Here is a 17,232-nt window from a genome sequence, read left to right on the forward strand (position 1 = left end):
CTGCTTGTATAGGTCTATAGGTTCCTTTTGTCTGTCTTTTTCACTGTCTGTGTTAGTGTTTATGCCAGTGTTTTAGAAGAGTGATGAATTTTTGATAACACAGGGGTGTGCTTGGCTGCATGGGGCTGTGTAGAACCACCTTTGTGGCTACTCACACCAACAAATGCAGGTAGAACAGATCAAGACAGGAGAATCATACAATGATTCAAATGTGTTTGGCAAATGAGTAGAGCTAGAAATGATGACACATGCTGGCTAACAGTACAACGGAATCAGCAGCAGTTGTTGTTTTCAGCATGGCTAGTCTAAATTGAATAAACACAAATCCCTGCCCGTTCATACAAGAAAGAACTTAGAGAGATTGTTGCTCACAACATGGACACTGTGTGCTTCTTAAATTAAATGCTTGTCATGATCTGTCCATAAGTTCATGTTGTTTCTCAGAAGGCTTCTAGTCTTTGTTAAGCTGCACTAAGACAAACTAGCATAGTGGGTATAGCTATTGGGATTCAGCGATAGTGGTTTTTCTCTCAGCATGCGAAAGCTTTAGACCCAAATGTCATGAATGGCAGAACAGGAGCAGCGAGATCAATGGAAAGGCATCAGGAAACCGGCTGGTGATAATCTCCGCACAATGCTGTTACTATTACAGTTCTCCTCAAGCTGCTTGGAAGAGCAGCTTACATCAGTGATGGAGGAAATGGCTTCTGTGTCTGGCTTTTTGTAAGGTGAGCAGAGCCACAAGAAAATATGCCATTGTGCATGCATGCTTCTGACTGTTGGTGTGTAAGTGATCATAACTGGAGAGAAAATGGGGAAATAGCCGTGAAGCTCTCAACACCTCAGCCATGAACACAGGCCATGGAATTGACTGCAGCGTCATCATTCCTGACCATAAAAGCTGCTCAGCCAGTCAGTGCAGTCTGGGTTCATTCTCTCCCCACTGCCCAGTCTGAGCTATTTTTAGCCTCCCAGTGCAGCGTGGCTCAACTGCCGTCGTAGCTACCTGGATATGAGGGCTTTGTCACTCCTGCAGGCTGGAGCAGCACTGATCTTGCAAGCTTTACAGCTTCCTATTTCCTCTGCTAGGGCTGCAAAACAACTCCTGCAGTGAAAGGAATGAACAGAGACAGACAGAGAAAAGAGGGAAGACAAACAGATAATAGTGATATATGTTGCATCTAAATGAAACAACAAAAGTCATTTCATACTCGTCTTAACTTACTGTATACTTGTGACAGAAACAGCAATCTAATGAGCCAATCTGACTGTAACTATTAATGATGATACTAAGTTAAAACAATTCAAACGATTATTGACTAATTGATTCAAACTTAATACAAGGAAAACTAAAAGCAATCTCTTTTTCAGAAGTGCACTATTTACAGGGTTATACAAAAGAACTGGTGAAACAATTTTTTGTTATCCTTCATGAGTAAACACGCCATTGTAACTAAAATTGTACTCAAAATAAAAGATGCAATTTAAAAGATGATAGCAGGAATATGTGTATTATTTCTTGTGAAGGATTTATTTTCTGCTAGTACAGTAGGTAATACAGCAAAGTGTCTTTTCTTGTGTTTTACATGCATTGTTAGTCACAGACATTTTGTTTGGGTAGTCTTTTTCCTGCAGGTATACAAACCTGTGCCTATTAATTCAGCATAATATTATTCAGAATTCCCTGGCATGGTAAACAAATGCTCCAAACGAATTCATTTGAAATGACTGCGCTGCGATCCCACGGTGCATTAGGGCTGTTTAAATGCAGTGAGTGCTCAGAGACACTCGCGGAGGGTACCTCATAATAGTTTCTCCTCTATTCTTGTTTCTCTTGAGCCTAGTTATGCTGGCACCAGCTACACCATGTTGCACGTGCAACTTAAACTTTGATCTATGTTACATCATTCCATGGTGGTGGATTTACTGAGCTACATTTGTGGTTCTAGGCTTTTCCATATCTATTTTGTTTTTGAATTATGCAACAAACAGGCAACACTAGTGGATGATGTAACATAAAAATCTAAACTACCGTTGGGTAGAATCATAGTAACAGACTAAAACCTCTTTAAAATCTCTCAGTCAGGCAGTCATGCCAAAGATAACACATCCCATTCCCACTTTGCTCTGCCTGTGGGCTGCTGTGGCAAAATTCTGTTTCTCAGTGGGTGGTAATCTGAGGATTAATGACAGCAACACATCTGCCAGTCATGTGGCAGCGTGACACAGATGGTGGAGGATGCACACAAGGGACACAGACAGGGAAAAGATTGGCTCCAACATTCTGTCATTCGTCCACTAAAACATGCTGTTTGCAAAGCTCTAATGTTTTCAATCAAATAAATCCAAACTCCTCAAGTACATGAGTGGTTCCCACTTGAACAATCTCACCACTGGGTCTTCACTGAGAGGTTTCGGCTACTATGTCAATGAAATATGAATGTTTCTTTGTAGGTATTGTTGGGTAATTGGTCCTTTTGGGGCCTCTGTATTATCTTTCAACATGTTAATTTAATTTAAAATGAACATTTTTGTAAAATTGAATAGTAACACCAATTTGTCCTGCAGAAAACAGTGTTAAAATGACAAGTTCTTTTTTCTAATCTTAAAATCTTCACTCCCTCTCCTTTCCACTCCAATGTGTTGTATTTCCTTACATCTGTTGTATGGGTACCACCACCAATGGCCCCCGCAGAAGTAGCAGCAGACACTGTGACTGATGTGATAGGAGTCCCATTGGCTTTCAGTGGCACAGTAATAGCACATATCCAATATGGAGGCAGAAAAAAGATGATCCGAACAATGCCTTTGGCAGTGCCTCTGGCTACAGGGCCAACACACACACACACATATGCACACACAAGCGCACACTATCTGTGTTTTGCCTTCCTTAGAGGAGCAGAGAAGCAGGCACATGTGTCTCCCTGAATTACTTTAAAGAAAAGGCAGTGGGAGTGATTCTATTCTTGTAGGAGAAAACACAGTCAATTCTGATTTCATAGGACAACACTCTCACTTGTTGTATATGTCTCATTCTGTTTATTTCTCTATTTTACTCCTTTCTCCTCACTCCAATTTTCTCTTTTGTGCCTGACCAGGTGGTGGGTCCTCCGGCTGCAGGGGCTTTTCGGGAACGTCCTTCTAAACCAACCAACTTTCGCAAATTCTATGAGCGGGGAGAGTTTCCCATGGCACTGGAGCATGACACCAAAGGCAACCGCATTGCATGGAAGGTAGGGGCGCTGCCATTTGGTAATGATCGACTAATGCTTATGGTTTTCACACAGTATTGATAAAAAGGCTAAAGTAGTAAATTTGCCATTAGGGAAGATTGTATGTCAGAATTGGGATGTGGGTAGGTTCTCGAAATCACCTTTAGGAGCACATGCAAAGCTATTGGGACCTAATTAAAAGCTTGCAAAGAAAAATATCAATCAGGCCATGAAGAAAATATTTGTCAAAGAACACCCAAGAATTTTTTCATTTAGAATTACATTCAACTCTGAGATACAGTTGTCTTTGTGCAGTCTTCTTCTTAAGTCCACCTCTGCTGTCAAGAATATGTGGTAGTTGAATATGAAAAGTTGATATGTGCTATGCAAACACCATTTATTGTCAGCATTATCGACTTAGCTGAAGGGGATGATGACAGTACTCACACATTCACAGGTCCAATGTGGGCTGTTTTCCTGTAGGAGGCAGTGTAGATTAGCTCACTTGAATGCTCCACCTGTCCCACAGAACCTATCAATCACATACTCTATAGGAACTCAGGGCAGTCACAGAAAAACACAGGGAGTAATTGTGTATGTATTTGTGTGTGTACTATATGTGTGTGTGTGTGTTTGAACACAAAAGCCTCTACAGAGCCATTAGGCTCCTGACTGGCACAGTGTGTGTGGGATGGATGCATTCTTCTAATCACCATGTTGCTTTATTTCAGCTCCCACTATGCTGCCAGCTATTCCATAACTTCACAACTGCCGTGCAGCAACCACTCTTAATGACATTTATTCATAGTAAGCTACGATAAATGAATCAAACAAATTATGCCCTTTTCCTCCCTTTTTTCTTACTTCAAAGAGAGGAGGATGGGTGGGTGGTTGAGTGAGCTTTCTCGCTAGTTAGCTGTCTGTCTTCAGGTGAAAACACTGTAAAAGCAACTCTCTTTTTATGAATTATTTATGTATAATGTTCAAATGAGTCTTTGCATTTGCAAAAAATAATGGATTTCTTTTGTGCTCTGTCCATGAAAAAGCACTCAGCAAATGGAATTTGCTGGATGAAATTGCTGTCATATCAAGTATGGCTGTTATGCTTATTGACTCCCCCCCCCAATACTTATACAAACACTAGTCATTTTTTACAATCCTTGGCTAAAGACAAGTTTATTGCTCAAGTCCATTGTGACTGTTTGAGTTTACACTTGGACTGTGAACAAGTGTCTGGAGTGTTTTCTTTAAAACAATCTCGGTTTTAATGGAGGAGATACACTTTTCCGTTTTCCTAAAATTGGTCTTCATCAGCTTTCTTCTTGTTTAAAACAGTCCAGATGCAGATGGTCTGCACTTGGTGCATTCATCTGTTGTGTGGTCGTATATGTGGTTATAGTGTAACAGAGAGTGTAACCATGATTGGAGTAAGTGGAGAGGGGTAGCTGCGTGTTTGCACTGAGCTGCCCTCGGGGCACAGGTTCAAGACGGCAGCTCAGGATCAATCCCAGTCTGAGAGCTCAGCCCCCTAGCAAATAAAAAGTCTGGGGAAAGTAAGAAAGAGACAGTCTTTCGGAAAGAAAAATAAATGGTGTGTTGATTTAGTTTGTAGGCTGAGTACTCAAGCATACAGAGTGTGTGTGCTCACATGTGTTTGTGTGTGTATGTGCGAGTCAGTCTGACTGTCTGCATTGATGGGTGTGTATGTGTTCAGGTCAGAGGTTCAGCTTCCGTCCTAGAAAGATGCTGTGTGTACATGGTTGCCTCTGTGCAGCAGTAAACAGCCGATGCAACTGTCAAATTCTGAAATTGACCATGAAATAGACAAACAGGCTGCATATTTAGCAAAACAGATCTGTCCAATCAATACCGGCATCTCCTCTGTACAGGTGCACATAGTTCCCGTTTGCCTCCTGCCACTAACATGGTTGTTCCCCCTCCAAGCAGCAGGGAGCAGCAGCATGTGATTCTGTGTGCTCGATGAATCATCTGCTGCATGTCATTAACATTTCCCCTCTCACACCATAATGGCCCAGCAGTGGGCTGTAGGCAGTTGCGTGCGTTAATATTCTGGTGGAAAATCAGTTTTGTCATAACCTACTGTGGAAACAATTTCTTGTGTTTCCCTAACATTCTTTGATGGCAGTGGAGGGTGTACTCTCAGTATTAGTTTTGCTGCATATAGTGTTGCTGCTGAACAATTAGCAATCCTAGTTTAGCTACTGTGATCATATGGGATGCCATAATCAATTAAAAAGATTACATGTTGAGCTCCTTAGACTATATTTCTAACTATTCAAATTTTCAGTCATTATCTTTTTTTCATTTTTGCAGTCTTATTTGGGCCAAATTTATAGGTTTGAAATGATGACTTTCTATTGCTTGTTGTAATGGATGCAGTGTAACCCTGAAGTAAACTTTGTCACTACTTGTTTTCGACAGTTTTAAGATTGGTTCTTTATCCAGTCTTTATGTAATGCACATAATTCCAGTCATATGTCATGAAATCAAGATTAAAAAAATTAACTTAAATCTAAGCACTGTTTCCTTGACTTAAAAGTTCAATATCTTTTGCACCTCTGGTCCAACTTGGCATCACTATTAGATGTTGTCAGAACCATGCACTGTTGCGTGGGTCACTAACAGTACTGAACACACCAGCACTGAAAGCAGTGGAGGTCAAAAAATTGATTTTCAGGTGTTAAGTTCCTCTTTGAAGCTTGAAAAGTGAGCTTTGACTGCCGGATGATGGAGAGTAGACTTTAGCATACGACAACAAGCTTTGATATGCATCGCATGAAAAAATTAAGCAGAAACAAACCAAAATTAATTTCTGAGTTTTGTAATCCTCTTTATTGCTACTTGTGAAATATAAGGTGCTGTAATTTTGGTTCGGCCTTGAAAAATATATCTCAGTCTGTTTGGCTTACTAAATGCTTTCTTTAAAATCCCTCAATAAATACAGGTTACATGCTGGGCAGAGAGCATAGAAAATCTTTGCAGTCTTGCAAACGACTTGCATATAGAACTGCAAAGGATGGTGTTGCTTCACAGTGGGATCAGCAGATACCAACCACTTAATTTAACGAGTAGTAATTTAAATCAATGATAATATCAAAAATATTGCATATTGGGGTTTTAATGAAGTACATGATTAATTGTGAAAAGAGAAAACATCAATTTCTAATTATCTACAATTATTTGTGCAGTCCTATCATATTTTATGGTTCCAAAACATCCTGTGTTTGGATGCATTAGTGTAGGTGGAGAAGTCTTCTTATAATTATTGTAATATGGATGGCAATAAGTACAGTGCTGGGGTAGCCTAATTGGATGAATACTTCCCTATTGATAGGACTAGGTCTCTTGTTTTCTTACTTAACCTCCTAGGACCTGGCGTCCACATATGTGGACCTCACATTTTGGGTTCTCTAGACCACAATACTAACTTTTACTCAACAAGGGCCTGGTGACCACATATGAGGATATTATACTGCCACTCAGTAATCGAAATTTAAAACTAATGTCCTCATATGTGGACATCATTTTTCTCAGGTCCCAATCAGAATAAATAGCAAAGAGAAATTAAAAATGCACGCCATGCAAGAGTTCGGGTCTTAGGAGGTTAAACAAATGTAAAGTGAGCCTTGACTGTTAATGCAAACCTTGAAACACAGCTTAAAAGAACATACTCTACCCAGTGGTTACAGCATGATCCTAAGCTGTGGGTTCTACCCTGCAAACATACAGTATTTGTTGAACATAGAAGATATTGTAGAACAGGAAGAATGTGTAGAAAATGTGTGAGGTCTAACTGATAAAGAATTATGAGCCTGGGGACATACAACTTAGTGTGTGCATGTGTGTCTATATGCGTGCGTGCATGCTGGTCTATGCAAGTGGTTTTATAGTGTGTGTTTGAGTCTATATGTACGGGGGAAATGCAAGTGAACTAAATGTCAAGGGCAAGTTGAAAAAGGGAAGGTTGCATCTGAAAGGTAATTTGGCTCTCCAGAGGTAAAAGCCTCAGCTGTAATGGCGTGCTCAGGTAAAAGCTTTACACGTATGGGGAACATGTGCGGCAGATAGATAAGAGAGAGAGAGGAGTGAGTTCCTATCCTTTATGTGTATTTGTGTGCCTGTGTGTTTACGTGCTTGCGTGTGTGCGTGTGCGCATGATTTGTGCAATCCAATCCTGTGCGTGTATTTGGCCCCTGCCACCACATAGAAGCCAAAGGCCTGGAACAGCACCGAAATCTACTACGATCCCCAGTGCCAAAAAGAGAGAGATAGAGAAAAAGAGTGGGACAGAAAAAGAGGGAGAGAGAGAGAGAGAGAGAGAGAGAGAGAGAGAGAGAGAAAGAGAGAGAGACAGGTCTACAGGGACTCAGCAATCAGGAGACATGGCAGCCGCTTGGCTCTCAGTTATAATGGATGAGTTGAGGGCTTCCTGCGTTCCCTGTGGGGCTTGGTTTGACTCTCCCATCTCTACCCTCTGCTGTGCTCTGCAGGCTTGCAGCCAAACATCATGTTACACAGATGCATGACGACACACACACCTCACATGTACTGTACACCCCCAAAACAGCCTTGTTTATTTTATTTAATTGATTGCCTATCTACTTTATCTTGTCCCTTGATCTGCTGTTCAGCTCTGTGTCGCCTGTATGCTCCAGGTTGTTGTTTTGTCCTCTTTATAAATCCTGCCTGTCTGTTCCTGCAGGCTTCCACCCTTCCATGTCACCCACCACCCCCCTTCTCCTGGCTCATGTACTTTATCTATTCCCTTTTGTCCTTTTATGGGGTCTGTCTGGGGGCAGAAGGAAAAAGCCATTTTATAAAAATATCAATGCAAACCTGATTTCTGCACACCCTCCGCCCCCACCCCAGCCTCAGTCGGCAGAGGGGGCGCAGAGATGAGGGGGGGACAATCAATTAATCTGATCAAGCGCTTTAGGAAATGGAGAGCGTAAGCGCTCCTAGGGGACGGATATCCATCTCCTTGGGATGATTGAATTACGCACAGAGTGAGAGTTGGAGAGGAGGGAGGGCTGGAGAAATTGGGTGGTTAGGGTGACCGAGGATGAGGGAGCATGTGCTTAAGAAACACAGAGGGAGTGTGTGCTTGATACGAGAAAGTGAAAGATAGAGGGACACAGAATCAAACCAAGCAAGAGCAAAAGAGTGGGGTGAAAGAGAGATGAGGTCATTGCAGAAACAGCAATGGAGAGGAGCCTTATTTCTCTCCTGCTCTCTTTCCCCCCATCTAACCATTTACATTTTTATGTATCATATCTTATGGTTGATATCCCTTTCTTTTGACAGCTATATTGCATGGCATGGGTACATCATTTTGCTTTGGAGTCAGTTCACAGCTGAGTGCTATTCTTGACAAATTTGTTTAACAGTAAATTGTCATACAGTATGCAAATGGTCAAACAGGATGGACTTTATGGAAATGACGTATGATACAATAATGGCTGCATTGTCTCATATCTAAATTTAATTTGTTATAATATCATAGACATAGTGCATAATTGACAGGAGCTTACACTGTAACATGCTAATACTATAATATTATAGATGTATAGCTAATATTATCTCCAGTTCAATTCAGAAATGAGAAAACTTAAAGTAACCCATCTGAGAAGAGAGCCAAAAGTACAGCAGCACGGCACTTTCACAACAGCTTTTTCATAGAAATGCCTCGGTAAGTGAGCTCTTCCATTGTTTTGTAAGCTGCACAATATGGTGCAACATATTGCTTAGAAATGCACTGCTCCTTTCGAATGCCACACTTGCAGAAAATGACCTTCTCTTCTACATCTGTTGAATGCATACCATACCTTCTCTTCTACTCTGTGTGAGTGATTTCTTATCTGCTGTGAGCACTAGAGCTTTGTCGGGGAACCTTTGAATAGACAGAATAAAATGGGGTTAACCATGCGTTTTCTCCAGCTCCCTGGCTGGAAGCTGGAGACTCTGGGGGGATAGTTCTGTGTCATAAGGAAAAAGATGAAACACAATAAGAGGAGAGAATATGAACAAGCCCCCCTGGGCTTTCTCTGAGAGAAGAGAGAAGAGAGAAAGAGGGAGTTTAGATTAGAGAAGTGGAAAAAGCACCAGGCATTCTCACTGAAAATGAGAGATGAAAAGAGAAAAAGAGGAGTAGAGGAAGGAGGTGGAAGAAAAAGGTCTTCAACAAACAACACTGGCTAACCATCAAGGCCTGTATGGGCTGCCTCCCTGGAGGGAGAGAATTGTCGAATGACTGCTGTGAAGAAGCCAGATGAGCTGTGGCACTGCCATGCTGCTGGTGTGACTGCAGGAGTGGAAGGACTGTTGGAACCATGGCATCCAGCAGAGAGAGCTTGTCTGTGGATCTTGAACTGCTGCACCGCCTGCCGCCCTCAGCCATTATTCATAGCAGACGAACGCTACATGAAACTGATGATGGTTGTTTAGCCTGTGGGCCTTCCACTCTTGCTGTGGTATGAGACAATAGCAAAAATGGATTTTTGGGGAAAATGGAGGATCACTGGATAAACTTTTATTTCTGAAGATGACTTACAAAGTGAATCAATATAAAACTGTTCACGTCTTTAGTTCTGTCTATGGGTGTGGAACAAAGTCACCCGGTTTCTACATGGTGCTTAGATAGAAATACAACAATATACTGTTAACATGAATTGTTTTCATGTTATCAATTACCAGCAATGATTATCTTTATCAGTGATCCTTCCACACATCGCTGCGACATGCAGCCAACCGCCTCCCTCTCCTCAAACCAGCATGCCACAGCTGATATTGACACTTCTAGACATGGCTGACAATTCTGACAATTAGCTTCTCATTCGGTGTTGTGATCTTTGGAATTCTGTGCAGTCTCCCATCCTATCCCGCTGTTACTTCACATCACCCCCTGGACACCCTGTTGATCTCAGCTCCACTACCACCCACCCCAGCCTCCCAACCCCTGCTGCAGCCCTACACTAGTTGGCTCCCCAGTGCAGATGGTGACTAAAACAAATGCAAACACACTTTCATAGGGAAACACAGGACTGTGGAGGCATTAACAGCCGGGGGTAAAGACGGGAGAGTAAAGTGATGACATCACAGTGAAGAGAGGGAAGGAGATCGCGGAAGGGGCTGGGTGGCTACCAAATTTGACAGAGACAGAGGACAAGACAGAGAGGGACATGGCTTGTCTGCCAAGGCTACAAATCATGTCCCTGAATGCAGCACCAGTCCTGGCACCCCTCCCTCCCACAAAATAAGCCAGAGATCTATTGATTGGCACTCGTATTTGCTAGCGGGCTCCAGCTCAAAATGGAGCCTTTAATTAACTTAATGGACCGGCTGCAGCTGTGTGTGAGCCAGTGAGGGAGGAATAGAAATAGAGGGAGAGGGGGAGTGAGAGCAGCATAAAGAATAAGTGGGGTTAACGGCAGACCCCTTCTATTATCAATCAGGGTGGACAGGACAGACACAAAGAGGACGAAGGAGGTGAGATTGAGTGGGTTGGTGTCCTCTCTGAATCTCCTGTTCCCTGCATCCTGTGCCCAGCTTACCTCTTGGTTCGCACTTTTATTTATTTATTTTTTCACCAATACCCCGCTCTTTACCGGAGATATATTGTCCACCAACATTGTTTTAACTGGTATGTCCGTTTTAAATGGCATGTTTGCGTTGGTCTGATTGGAGTATCTCTGGGAGCCCCAGTGCACCCCATCATGCTCTGCTCTCAGCAAGCAGCCACCCCAAAAGTGCTAGGCCCCTGACAGCCAGACCCCTGTTTCTTCACACTGCCTCCCACCCTCCTTCGCCCACCTCTCTCTCTGCCCCCCTATGCACCATTCTCATTCCTGTCCACTCATCCATTCTGTCAAAGGTTAATTGGTTTGGAAATGATTCGATTCATTCTGGACGTTAATGCTGTTATCATGCTTTTGTTCGAAAAAAAGAGAAAGAAAAACTACCCCCCACATGCACTTAAGCCTAATTTAAAATAAAGGGGAAAAAAGAAAAAAAATCCAATTTAATCTTTTTTTTTTTTTTTCTTACTCAGGCTCAGGCTTGTCCCCACAAGTCTTTTCCTTTAAATTATGGCAGAATTTCATTACCTTGAAAGCTTTTCTGCCCCCTCCCTCTGCTCCCCTCCCTGTCTCCAATACTTTGAATGGATCAGGACTAATGTCTTTCTTGTAACCTCAAGGTCGGAATATTTGGATCCGTGGAAGCGCTCAAGGGTCTCTGTGATTAATGCACTGTACAAAGTACCTTGGAATAATGCGGTGGCTGATGGCTGCACAGAGTGATCAGTTGTGCACCCACACACACGCACACACAAATATGCAGACACACAACTACATTCGCTGGAGGTAGTTGTAGATAGAGGTGCCCCTGTCAGTGCCCTTGATGTGGATCATGGGAGGCATTCATATTCAAATAGGGTTACCTAGAGGCCCTCTCTCAATTCCCCTCAACAGTGCCATACAGTGCTTCCCCAAGGAGCTTTTTTGCTTTTCTCTCTTCAGTATGTTACATCTTTACTTACACAGGCTTTGTTAGACATAACCAGTCTATCACTTCCCTCAGAGCTGGTTATAGGATGACAGATTTTCTTTGAAGCACATCATTCTCAGTGGAGTTTCAGTGTAAAAAAAGTCAAATTGCACCTGTGCTTCAACAACAACAATTTCAGTTTTCATTTACCCACTATATGCCACATCAGAAAATTAATTAGATTACGTCTAAATGTCAAAGGGAGATAGTTTTCCTCATTCCAGTATCTACAGTAAAACAGCCAGTGCTTGATTACTACTGTGGTCTTGATGTTTTTTGCTGACACAGCTGCGATGTCTGATAAAAATGTGATTTTCTCTGTTTCTGCGGCCACCTTGCAGAGGTCCTCGAAGTGGTTGCTGTGCATGCGATCCACGCCCTATTGATCAGCGACACAGAGGCCTCTGTATTGCAGTTGTTGGCAGAGCTGCAGATGCTATCTTCACTTTTGTTAATTATTTACATTCGCTTCCACAAATCTGATCAATAGTTAATTGAGCCAGTGGGAGCTGTCTAGAGAAAAACGAAAACTTTGCGGAACTAAGGGACAAATTCTTCAGTGCTGCAACGGGAAGGAGTTTTACTTTCCCTCATACTCTTCAATATAATTTAAATGTAATGATATCATATTGGGTTATCTGGTTTAAAGACAAAAGCAGAAAGCTTGGAAGATACAATGAACGCTATCATGCTCCATGCTCTCGTCTTCACCCTCTTACGGCAGCAATAATTCTAAATGGCAACATTTTAAGGGAGTAGAGGCCATTCACTTGATTGAACCGCCATTTAAAATGACAGGTGGCTGACTAGAATACACTTGTAGTGTTTGTCTTTAGTGGGCTGTTGGGAAAGAGAGGCCACTGAAGTCCAGGGAACTATATTTATCAAAGCAGTCATGGAAAAAAATCAAGGTATATGAGCTGCCTGTATATACTTGGTAGTTGGTATAAATGAAGCATGTGTACACACACACGCATATAAAATAAGTGAACAATAATAAATCCCAGCTATTCCACATCTGCTTGTATCCAGTGCAATTCACAGTTTCATGTATTTGAAAATCGACTTTTGAGGTCACTGAAGTTGGGGATAGCAGTGACCTCAGTAAATATTGTCCAAGTTGTCCTGACAGGCAAAAATACTTCATTAGCTTTTCAGTAATCAATCAGTTCTTCTCAGCGCATTACATTCTAAGCCCACATCTGTCCACATCTGTCTAAATGTCTAAAACAATTATAACACTGTGTGAGCTGTAACCTTAGTTTTACATTATTTAATCTGTGGGCCTCGGAATCAGAAATGCCTACAACTGGTGTATCAGCTATTGATAAGATATTCATCAATGTCTGAGAGAAGCGACACCTGCCACATACCAGATTATAATATAGCAATATGCAGATGATAATGTTTGACACTGTTCTTTCAAGTTAACAGTGAGAAGTTACAACATTCATGCCATGCTCTGCAAGATGCTGCTATGTTCCCTAACCTGCTATGTATTTATCAATATATAAGTAACACTAATAACACTCTTGCAATTTTGAGCTAGGACCGTGGGACATTAAAGAGCGATTGGTCAGATGAACTTGTGGTGCAGTGTACAGTGTTATAAATTCAGAAATATGTTATGGAGGGCTTTCAGTGTGACCAGGAGGATTTTAATTGAATTCTGAAAAGTGTACAGGAAGCCAGTGTAATTTCGCCAGAATAGCAGTGATATGCTGTCTTTGTTTAGTTAAGTCAAAAGCCTGGCTGCTGTGAAGAAACTGAAAACTGAAGTTGTGAAATTGTAGACTCGCTTAAACAAGAAAATATGGAATGACAATAATCCAGCTGGGAATAGATAAAGGCATGGATGATTTGCTCTATGATGTTCTTACACAATGCCGGAGTGATTTTAGCAACATTTCTGAGTTGCAAGAAACATGACTGAACTGATTTTTTTATGTGATGGTCAAAAGTCAGGTTTTGATCAAATACAACACAAAGAGTTCTAGCAGATGGTTTTATATTCCTTGATAATTTACTGAGGCATGGTCTAATGTTCTTTCAAACTTGGTCTGGGCCATTTTATGACATCCACTCTCTGATAGCATTGTGGCAACAGTGTAGAGCATCCAGATCTTTAATGTCGTCAGACTTAAACAACACATAAAGCTGGGTACTAGGGGTGGGAATCTTTGTCAATGACACAGTTCAATTCAGCTCTGATTGTTGGTGTCATGATTTCGATTCGTAAAGAATTTTCAACAATACTTGATTCAATAAAAAAAAAAGTAGGGCACTTTTTGGGTCTTACTGTGGTGAACGGTGTTCCAAAGCACTGAGTCCTTTGCCCACTTAGCTGCAAATGAAAGATAATTGTAAAGCTACCTAGTCTTGATGAGGGTCAGTGTCTTACTAAAAGACAATAGCAGAGAAAGGTATGTGAAAGTATGCAGCTTTTCTTTAAGTTAATCACAATTACTTGGAAGCATCCTATAGTCTTCTTCCTGAACGAAAATAATGAAATCATATACTGACATCATGGGTTAAATGTTTTTGTAAAAACAGAAGTTGGAATGTGTGTGTTTGTTCTTGAGCAAGGGGTGGGGTCCATCTCCAGCAGTGGAGAACAGGCTCTCTGCTGCAACGTTAGTACTGGGGGAAAGCCATTGTTATTTTAAAATGCTGTGCAGTAGCAGAGCTTTATAAATGAAAACAGACTATGGTTATGAGTTATTTCCTTCACCCACCAGAGTGGTAAAGTGCTGCAGTCTAAGTTGGTCAGTCAGTCCTGTTTGTTAGTGCTGGATTTTACAGCTTCCCTCCGCTAACATTATTATAAAAATAGATTTTTAGTACTTGTGAAAGAGGCTTGCTTGTGAAAACAATGAGAAAGAAGAAAAAACTTCTCAGACAATTATGTTGAGCTAAATGAAGTTCCGCTAAACAAGAATGTTTTAATTTGCACTTTCACACATGAAATTTCCAAATAGGAAAAATAAACGGCACTGAGGCAGTTGACTATCGCTGTGAACACTGTTTCACCTATAATAAGAACTGTGGCAGAAGTGAAGAAAAAATAGCAAATTGCAGCATGGTGACAGACACAGAGGGGTTGCAGAGTACTTCAGTGTCATCCATAGATGACAAAATAGCAGCAATTATTGGTCACATCATCCCTGATGGTAACACTGAGAGTGCAACTCTGTCAACCACAGAAGAGACTCGACCAAAGAAGTGAACAAATTGTTTTAAGTTGGTGCGCTTATTTTAACAGTTGCAGCACAACAGAAAATTTATCCAACATAGTCAATTCAACTCATAAAAAATAGAGCAGATCATAATAAGTGCAGAATGAATGAAACATACTGTCACCAACAACTGCTCAAATAATAACTTGCAACTGACGATGGCTTCAAAAACCTGAAAGAAATAAAGTCCTCCAATTGTAATTTTTCAGAGCAAGAAATGTATAACCTGTAAATAACAGTTATCTGAAAGTTCTGGATTATCCCATGTCTAAATTGTACTGAATTGGTTGTCAAGCACCATAGTTGAAAATCAATCCATCAGTAATGATTGACAATAGAGCTAGAATTTGTAGAAATCTGATATCTGTCATAAGTCTGACATCATGTGTTGAAATGAGCACACCAAACTGTTGGTACATGTGAGCATTAAGGCATTAAGGCTTTCCAGACATAGAAAGCGAGGGAGTGATGAAGCAGACCCTGGTGTATTCGAGTTTACGTGCGCAAATGTGCGCTTATGTGTCTGTCTTGAGTGATTGAGTGACAGGAACCGATTAAGGTATGCAATAGCAGCTCCATTTTAGTAATATGTCCTGCCACAGCTCAGGGAACGATCTGTATACGCCTGGATCTAGCTGGTAATGCTGCAGGGCCCATAATGCATTATGAGGAGAAATTCATCTAATTGTTTCTGTTCCCAGTTTGAGCTGCACGTTCACCATTGTTAACTGACAAATGTGTCAATGACTAATCTGCCGGGGTGTTCGACCACCACACCTTGTATTGGCTTTGGCGTTTCCTTATCTCACTTCTGTTTCCAGCCTGTCACTGATAAGAGAGAGGGGAAGGAGGGGTTGTATATGTGGAGCTGGGGGAAATAAGAAAAATGGAAAGAAAAAGAGAATGGTAGTAAAAAAAAAAAAAAAAAATATAGTGAGTGTTAGAGCAAAAGAGAGAGAGACAGAAATAGAGAAAGAAATAGGGCATGATTAAAGAGGGTGGTCTCTGTGGTGACACTCTCCCCCCTTTTCCTTGTTTTGTGCTAGGTAGTTTGCTGAACATGCTGCGTTGTCATTGCCTTATTTCATGGGAGCAGATAAACAGCATCTCAGTTTTGTCCTCATCTACTTGGGCCTCAGGCTTGTATAAAGTCTTGAGAGAAAAAAACAATACATCTATCCATCCTCCTTCATCTTTTTGTTACTTTTGTTTTAAATTGTGTGTGTGTGTGTTAGTGTGTGTGTGTGTGTGTGTGTGTGTGTGTGTGTGTGTGTGTGTGTGTGTGTGTGTGTGTGTGTGTGTGTGTAAATAAAGTGCATGCGCGCACACACACACACACACACACACATACACACACACACACACACACACACACACACTATTTCTCAGTGTAAGGAGGAAGGTTGGGTAATTTGTGTTCAGATGGATGAGCAGTAGAAGAGGCGAGCAGCGTGGTGCAAGCCGGGTCTGACTTGACCCAGCAGTATTGCTAAATCTGACTTGTTACATGACGGGTACTCTGGCTCACCTCGCCTCGCTGAGACAACCTCTGGCCGCAATCTGGGTGTCTTTGTCAGCTCAGAGCAGCCGGGCCCCCAGAATCGCTGAGGTGGTGGGTTTTCCTCTCCTCCCTCACTCAATCTCTACTCCCCTCCCTTCTTCTTCCCAACATCCACAGATCAGCATTTTTTTTCCTTTGCTGTCACCCATTCACACGTCCATGGGCCACAGGCTTTCTCGGCACCAGGGGACTGTAGTTTAGAGACAGAAAACCCCTAGATCATTTCCTTACTGGCAATTAGCAGCACACAGACACTTCACTGTATCCCACTCAATGACCTGACACAGACAAATGGAAGAAAAAAAGGAATGAAAGAAAAGTATGACAAAAAGAGGAGGGGAATGATGAGAAAGAGAGAGAATAAAACATAGACACACAAGGGCTTGATTAAGTGGTCTTTTAAATGCGCGAGTGGGTAGCAATTCAGCAGCTCTTTAGTCTCGGGAGGACCTGTCTCAATTACCCTAATGAGGCAGAGTGACTCTGGCTATGGGAGGCAGGGAGCCCAGCATGGCCATGCAGGAGAGGCTGGGAGAGCAAAGGCCTCCATGTGTGTGAATTTGTGTGTCTCTGTGAGACTAGTCGGATGTGGATGCCCTGTGAAGTTAAATGGAGCATGCCGTGCTCCCAATGAGCCAGTGTTAGCTGGCGGACTGAC

General features: G+C 41.9%; 1 protein-coding gene across 7 annotated transcripts in view; it reads left to right on the forward strand.

Moving 5' to 3' along the window:
- pacrg (PARK2 co-regulated) overlaps positions 1 to 17,232 on the forward strand; it is a 187,357-nt gene that overhangs the window by 78,624 nt on the left and 91,501 nt on the right. For all 7 annotated transcript variants that reach the window (XM_056393305.1, XM_056393302.1, XM_056393307.1 and 4 more), the window contains one exon: positions 3,099 to 3,233. In XM_056393305.1, the coding sequence (XP_056249280.1) occupies positions 3,189 to 3,233 (45 nt within the window). In that variant the 5' untranslated portion in view covers positions 3,099 to 3,188. The remainder of the gene's footprint in view (positions 1 to 3,098; positions 3,234 to 17,232) is intronic.

The sequence above is a fragment of the Seriola aureovittata genome, chromosome 13 (assembly GCF_021018895.1).
Source record: "Seriola aureovittata isolate HTS-2021-v1 ecotype China chromosome 13, ASM2101889v1, whole genome shotgun sequence".
Taxonomy (NCBI): domain Eukaryota; kingdom Metazoa; phylum Chordata; class Actinopteri; order Carangiformes; family Carangidae; genus Seriola; species Seriola aureovittata.